This window comes from Rousettus aegyptiacus, unplaced genomic scaffold (genome assembly GCF_014176215.1).
Source record: "Rousettus aegyptiacus isolate mRouAeg1 unplaced genomic scaffold, mRouAeg1.p scaffold_m13_p_8, whole genome shotgun sequence".
In the NCBI taxonomy this organism is placed as follows: Eukaryota; Metazoa; Chordata; class Mammalia; order Chiroptera; family Pteropodidae; genus Rousettus; species Rousettus aegyptiacus.
The window spans coordinates 69658219-69666410 of record NW_023416311.1 but is presented as its reverse complement, the minus strand read 5'-3'; the positions used below and the strand labels follow the sequence as shown (position 1 = coordinate 69666410).

Below are 8192 nucleotides of genomic sequence, written 5' to 3'. Positions count from 1 at the left end.
TAAAAAAATCCAAACTTGGTCATATCACTTAATATATTCCAAAGGGTGGAGTCTTTACTGACAGTAATAACGTCGTCTCTACACATATAGTTCAGGTACATTAACTTTTCAACGTCAAAGCACATTTCTCATTATAGAAAGAAAGAGCAGCTCCAGTGCCACTGTCAGTTTAAAGTTACATCTTTTATCTAGTTCTTCGATGTACGGCAACAGTATTTGTCCAATAAGTAAAGCAATAAAAACTGTTCTTACTGAAAAAGTAGATAGGTACTCCTTTCTCTCCAAGGACCTGGAGCACTTAGGTCAAGCCACTTCTCCGGTTGAGCAGTGTGCTTTGGTCTTGAGGGTTCATGGCTTCATAATGAGATAGTTCTACAGCAAAAGTAGCTGAACCTGATGTTAGCGTTCGAAGCACAGTTGAATAACCCTAATCAAAATAATTGAAGTCAGTTAACAAACTGAAGCTTCAAGTTTCTCTTCCTGCTACTTATCTTTTGACCATTACCAGGAAAAGTGATTGTGTAACTTAACCATATCATTTCTTCAAACAGCTCATTTAATCATTCTTCTCAGAAATAATGTGGAGGACAGAAAACAATAGTATGCATATGCTTCAGATATATTCCCTGGTCCCCGCACTTGGAAAGATGACTCTGCCGGCACTCAGGTGCTTATCCTAGAGCAGAAGAGACTGGCAGGGAGAATGACACTTGCCTGAAAACTAGCAATTGGAGTAGTAGGATAAATGCTTGCAAGAGGAAAAATGGTAGGCTGGTACTACATTTTGGTACAGTACACCTCAACCTTTTCAAGGACTGGAAATAAGCTGCTGTAATCCCCTGGATTTCCCCCACAATTTAAATCCAAAGTCCTAACAGTTACTTTGGCTGAAATTTAACATGCATCCTCTAAATCGAAGCCCTGATGGTTCTCTCAAGTGTTACCAATGGTCTATTTTTGCTATATATATCCCCTGTATTTAAAAAAGAATAAGACTTTTCAGTCACAAAGTACCTACCATAATTTCTGCTAAAGGAACAAATCCAATAACAACTCTGTTGTCCTGACGAGTCTGGATTTCCTGGATATTCCCTCTTCTTTGTGCCAGATCAGCCAGGACAGGGCTGAGGTAATCTCTCGTCACTGTAACCTCAAGATTCATCAGTGGCTCTAAAACTTGCTTATCTGCTTTCTTCAGAGCCTAGAAAAGAATGTTAATTTCTCTTCCCTAACTTAGAAATCAAATTTCTGTTAAATTCATAAAAAATTATTACTGCCCATACTCTTAACGCTAGAGCTCTGACCAAAAAACAAACAAACAAACAAACAAAAAACACAAAAGCCTACTTTATACAGATAATATTTTATAAGAAGTCAAAAACTTCAATATTTACTTGTACATTCATGGCAATACATCATAGATCTCTTGTATGGGCTGTCGCAAGGGGGTGCTTGGGAAAGCCAGATTATATAGATCACCTGTGAATATGTCAGTGATACAGTGAAAGAAAATAAGATTTTCAATCAAAAACTTATTCGAATGTCCTGTTTTGTTCCTGATGCCTACAGTTACAGTCCATGGAACATGTCAAGGCAATCAAGGAGGAAAATGAAGGGGAGAGCTTAAAATAGAAGAGAAATTTAGCACACGTAGGTAATAGAAGCACACTCTCTATTTAAAATAGATTATCTGTTCAGAATTTTAGATTTCAAAGGCCAAAATCAAGCACATAAAGAACAGGGAAAATGAAAAAAGCTCAAATAGCATAGAGCAGGTAGGAAGTATAAGAAAACTGGAAGTAGCAATCATATAAGAAAACACTGGGGCCACCAGTCAGATACCATCTTTAACAGTATCATTACATCACACAAATTGGTAAGTGGGTTTTGCATGCAATGTGCAGACACCACAAGGTGAGTCTGATTTATGTCTCTAGCCTGCCAGAGTTCAAACGTAATAAAACAACTTCCCATAAATTCATGAGTTTGGCTCACGAATCTACCTTTACCTGGATCTGACTGATCATCTTTCTTTCTGCTCCCACCCCTCTACTCCGCATTATTACTAAGGCCTTAGAGGGCGGCATTATCATCACCGACACTGTCGAATCATACTGCTCAGCCTCTAACCCTTCTGTCCCTGATATCTCACCTCCTCCTCTCTCTCCAGTCCCCTTACCCTCACAGTCATGGCCAAATTCGTAAAACCAAGAGTACATTCATTTAATCATGGAACAGCGGTCACCAACCTTTTTGGCACCAGGGACCGGTGCTCCTATGAGAATCTATACTGCCTAATGATCTGAAGTGGAGCTGAGGCGGTGATGCTAGCGCTGGAGAGTGGCTGCAAATACAGATGAAGCTTTGTTCACTCGCCCACTGCTCACCTCCTGCTATGTGGCCCAAGGGTCGGGGACCCCTATCACAGAAATTTCAAAATATACAGCACACATACATAGTAAAACACAATCTCTCAGTTCTTCATAGCTAATAAACCTTTAAAATCTATCGACTGAAATGACAACTGTAAAAAATGTATCTAATAGTCCTAGAATGAAAATGTTACTAAAAATGACGGCTGACAGCAAACAACTATATTCTCTGCATTTTTGCAGTTCTTACTAAAAGCTTTGTGCCATTTCATATCTTTTAGAACAAAATGACAGAAAAGGTAAAAATTAAGAGGAAAAATGCTACAACCAAGGAAAGGACTGAATTCTGTGTAACTTAAATAGGATATACTGTGCTCATGGATCTCTCTTTAGTACTATTCTGTCTTTTTCTCGGCAATACTGCCTAACTGCAGGGCCTCAAAGACATCTTCTATGTAGGTTCTTCAAAAGCTTTAAACTCTACACAGCCCACAGTCTCTGAGTGCTCCAACCTTGTACTCCATTGGCCTGCTTTGGGATAGTGTCTGAAGCAACTACAGCAACTCAATAGTGCCCCAAACTGAGTTCATCATTTCCTTTCCCAAACACTCATCTGCTTTCCTATTTCTGTTGATGGTATCACTAGTGTTCAGTTCACCAAGATGCACCTTTGACTTTGTTTTCCTCAAGCAAGGTATAAGATTTCCATTCTATTCCACTCCCATGCCTATCGTCCCAGTTCAGACCCAGTCCATCCCCAATGCTAGCCTAGCTCTAACCTACTCTAATGATTACACTGCCCTCTCTGAAAATACTGTTCTCAAAACAAATCTAACTGCTAAATGTACATTCTAAGGTTTCTCTACAGTCTGCCTCTATTTAATTTTTCCCACATTATTTTTCACTACGTTTCTACCTTCATCTGATACCTATAGTTAAAGGAACTCTTTAATTCCCCCTGTCTAGAATGCTCCCCTCCATGCCCAAATTCTTCAAATCATCAAAGTTCAAATATTAACGTCTTCCCAAGAATCCTGCCCAATTCCTTGCTTCTCAGTTTTTATGCTACTCAGTTTGTCCTACCTAATATTTTGGCTATTTGGGAATATTTAATTCCCTTCAAAATCATAAAGTACTTAAGGTCAAGAAAAATGTATGCATCCTGTATATCCATCTCAGTGCCTAGTGCACTGTTAAGCACAACATGAAGCATCAAATACATGAAGCATCATTAACTTCTCATGAGCAAAGAGAAGGAGCTTCCCTACTAGATGAAGCTTAACAAAGGCTGGAGTACTTCCATTAGAAGTATTTCACTTAAAGTAAAGAATTAAAACTAAAGATTAAATGTAAGCCCCCCTCCCCGTAATGTTCATTCTTATTCTCTAATATGATCTTAATAAAAAGGTTAACCAACTCAAGAATAGTTACAGATTTACTGTTATTTCAAATTAAGACCGACTTCAGGGGAAATTTTTTAAATTACTGGAAGGTAAATGTTTTCAACAATTTAATCATGACAACAAATGATATTTTTAGCTACATGTTTAGGCAAATTAAATTTTTTTTGAAAGTATAGTTTTTTTAAATCAAAAAACTTTAAGAAGTATGAATCTGAACTCATATGTAAGAGATAGGTCAGCCTTCTTAAGTCAGTGGCTTAGGGTATTTAAGATAATTTTATAATTATGGATTCAAATAGGACTATAGAAAGTCAGGTCTCACAGTGCAAAATATTAGAAGATGGTTATAAAAGCAAGTGTTTTAATGCAAACTCAGTCACCTACAAAATTAGAGCATTCTCACACTGAGAGAAATGCACAGAATCATCACTCAGAACAGTAAGGCCCTGGGGGTTAATCCAGCTCAGGTAGGTACTGGGGCAAGACACTCAAGGACATACCCCAGGTAACCATGCCAAAAAGACCAGATTGCTTGATTTTCTGAGAAGGTAGATGCTTATCTTGAATCTGTTATTCAGCAATTCTTGACTAAAGTAATCTTAGCTGAACAAACACGAATGCCAAAATTAGAACCAATATTAGATCCTCAGTGTCCTTTAGATTATAGTATATCTTGGGCCAAGGTGACTCTAGAAATGTCCTCCATTCAAACCTACCAAGCTTGTTTCTAATGGCATGTCTGGGATGGGGAAAGTAGTTGCCACATAAGAAAACTTGCCTATTTGCCAAAATCAGAGGATATTTCATAGCTATCTATGTTAAACGGTAATTTCTTAGATCTTCTTTTAAATAAAACCCTGGTGATTAAGGAATCAAAGATTTTCCATGGTAAAAATTCTTGTTGACTGTAAGACTTAGGAAGCAAAAATACAAGGTCAGGCACTACAAGCACAGCTGTCTGCAGATCAGTGCTCACTACTCTCAGGAGAGTCACCTTAAAGCAAAAAGGATTAGGATACTTCTATACCTTTTGTACGCATCTTGAGACACAGGCAGAAATCATAGTTGAGGAGGTACCAGGATGAATTATCAGTGAATGTAAAGTAATTGCCACATCTTGAATTGGGGATCCAAGCAATGGTCCTAGCAAGGGGGAAAAACTGTATTAACACTCAATATACAGTGAGGAGTAACTGAGACATGTAAAGAAAAAAAAAAAAGGACTTTTGGTTTCCAGTTCCACATGTAAGGAGCTTGGAAGTTATCGCTCTGTCCTCATAACAAGTAAAAAGCAGAACAGACTGAAAAATCAGCTCCTCTTGAATCTGTAAGAGAGGGGAGGACTAGCGAGGTGAATGCAGGGAGTCACAGCTTCCTGAAACAGTTACCAGCAGAAAACACCCCAGGAACAAGTGCCAGGGTAGAAAAACCTGAACTATAACTGGTAAGTTGCTAGAAGCTTAGTGTAGACAAGTCTGGGAGTTAAAAACTCCAGGGGTACCCAGTCATTGGGGAAAGGGGGCGGAGGAGCACAAGGGGCACAATTTTGTGAGATTTACCCCCAGGAGCTCAAGCAGGTTCTCACAGTAAATATAAGAGAAATGTCCCCCTGTGCTTTCAGCAGGGGAAGGGGAAAAGAAATCATTCTGAAATACAGCTGACCCTTGAACAACGCAGGGGGTTAAAGAAACAAAACAGATGCAAATCTGAGAATAACTTTTGACTCCCCCAAAACTGAGAGCTGGCCCTTTGTATCCAATGGTTTTGCATCACAGATTCAATCAGCTTCATATCGAAAACTGTACTTCAGAGCACTCTGTTTTTAACAAGGCCTGTCCTCAGGGGACAATAATTAACCAGAGCCTAACCTGTAAGGTATTATCACCAGAGCCTGCCTGACTTGGGGGCAGTACCCTACTCCATCCAGTCCACTCTAGCCATCCTGCTTTGCCTAAAGGGGAAGGGGGTGAGAAAACAGAAGCACTTGTGTTTCTAGTGAGCACAGGCTCACTAGAAGGCTGAGACTTAATCCTAGGACTATTAACATAACACCTCTGCCCCGACACCTCACCACCATATTACTAAGGGCCTGTTTATAGCATTTCCTTTTACCCAGTATATATCATGTCTGGCTATCAAAAAAAATTACATGGCATATTAAAAGGCAAAAAGCACAAGTTGAATAGACAGAACAAGCATCGGAACCAGACATGGCAGAGATGTTGAAATGATCAGACCGGGAATATAAAGCAACTACAATTAATATGCTAAAGGCTCTATCATATGCAGGAATGGATGGGCAATGAAAACATAGGTAGAAGTCCTAAGAAAGAACTAAAAAATGCTAGAAATCAAAAACACTGTAACAGAAATAAGAGTGCCTCTGATAGGCTTATAAATCGACTGGACATAGCTAAGGAAAGAGTCTCAGAGTTATTTATCGGTAGAAACCTCCAAAATTGAAAAGCAGAGTGAACAGAAGACTGAAAAAAAACCAGAATATCCAAGGACTGTGGGACAATTTTAAAAGGTATAACATACATAATGGGAAGAGATAGAGAGAAAACTCTACCAAAGTTAGAAAAAAAGACTAAAATAATCTATAAAATTATGAGTGAGTCAATGGTTGAGTATGTGATACTCATGCTTACTCTTATCTCAGTACCTTACCTTGGAGGCATGCACTGTGAATTCCATTTTCAATGGCCTCTTGGGAGGCCTTCAAAATGTCTTCACTAACACCTTCGGCATACTCAATAACTGGCGTAACAGATGATGTTTCAATTGGCTTTGCTTCCAGTTCTATAGTCACAAGATGCCGTTTGTCTCCTAAAGTTCTATCTAAGGTATCTGTAAACAAATTGAATATGGTACTTCAGAGATTTGTTCTGGAAAGGTGGGAAGGTGCCACAACTTGCAAAATTACAATCAATAGGTTCAAAGTCTGATACAAGATAAAGTGAGAGAAAATATTAACAATGGCACTAAATACAGTACAAAAATGTCAAAGTAATTCTACCAAGAAAGCATCTGCTTCCATGTTTATCAATGTTAAAAAATGCTCTGAATAACCTATTGCTTCAGTGTTAAGATTCTTTGAGGCAGATGATCACAGGAATTTTGATATGAAGATTACACTCAACCTTTGAAACGTCTTATGTGACTGACTGAAATTCATTTAATTAAAAAGTTGTGTTTAAAAGTAAAACATTTAGAGTACAAAAGGTCATGTAATAAAAAAGGATTTTAATCCTGAAAACCCACAAACTATTAAATTTCTCCAGTAATAATATATTCCTTTAATGTTTATACTTTCCAAAAAGCTAGTGAAATCTTTTTGTAAAACTGAAAATAATATCTCTCATTAGCTGATAACTAACAGCTGTCACCAATCTGCAATATTTTACGAAAACAAAACTATGCTGTATTTAATGTAGTGACTCATGGCCCAAATTCAAAAATAAGAATTATAGTCTACAATTCCTCTTCATAATTCCTTTACAAGCTAACTTTTATTTTATATTTTATACTTACAAATATATGCATAAGCTAAAAATAAAATGAACATTTAGGAAACCTAAAATTACTAAACAGGACATTACCAGTAACCTAGAAACCTGAAGCAAGCACTACCATGATATCATGTTTAATAATTACTATGATTTTTAGAGCTGTATCACATATGCTTGTATCTCCAAACAATATAGTTTACTTCTGCTTCATTTTGAATGTTATTATATCGTATGTATTCTGTAACTTGTTTTGGCTACACATTTGTGGGTCACATGGGCTGATGCATGTTGATACATTCTTTTTCACTGCTATATAGTATTTCATTGTATGACCATGGTACAGTTTATTTATTTATTCTGCTGTCCACAAATATTTGGGCTGTCTTTTCTATTTAGTTTTTTTTTTTTTTAATTATGATGCTATTATGAAGATCCTTCTCTCTCTCAATGCACATATATGAGAGTTTCTCTACAGCACATACCTAAAAATGGAAGTGCTGAGCAGTAAGATCTGTGCATGGTCAGCTTCACAAGAAAGTTGCCTAATTGTATTTGCAGTGGTTATTTTCATAAGTTTCCAATGCTCAACATCTCACCAACACTTGGCATTGTCAGATTTTAATTCTTGCCAATTTTGTTAGTGTAAAATGGCATCTTACACTTTTAACTGGCATAATCCTAATCATTACCAAGATTAAGCATCTTTTAATATGTTCATGGGCCTTTGGGTATCCTCTTTTGTGAAATAGCTGTTCAATCTTTTTTGCTCACTTTTCTACTTAGTTGTTTGTCATGTTTTTACTGATCTGTAAGTTCTTTATATAGTCTCAGTACTTATCTTTTGTCAGTTTATGTAATACAAATATCTTCTTTTGGCTTTTAGTATGTCTGCATTTTTTCATAGT

General features: G+C 37.3%; 1 protein-coding gene across 5 annotated transcripts in view; it reads right to left on the bottom strand.

Annotated features, from left to right (window-relative positions):
• Positions 1–24: 24 nt before the first annotated feature.
• Positions 25–8192, bottom strand: part of GFM2 (GTP dependent ribosome recycling factor mitochondrial 2) — a 43824-nt gene continuing 35656 nt past the window's right edge. For all 5 annotated transcript variants that reach the window (XM_036226089.1, XM_036226088.1, XM_036226087.1 and 2 more), the window contains 4 exons: positions 6446–6625; positions 4803–4918; positions 1019–1201; positions 25–427 (listed from right to left, as the gene is read on the bottom strand). In XM_036226089.1, the coding sequence (XP_036081982.1) occupies positions 299–427; positions 1019–1201; positions 4803–4918; positions 6446–6625 (608 nt within the window). In that variant the 3' untranslated portion in view covers positions 25–298. The remainder of the gene's footprint in view (positions 428–1018; positions 1202–4802; positions 4919–6445; positions 6626–8192) is intronic.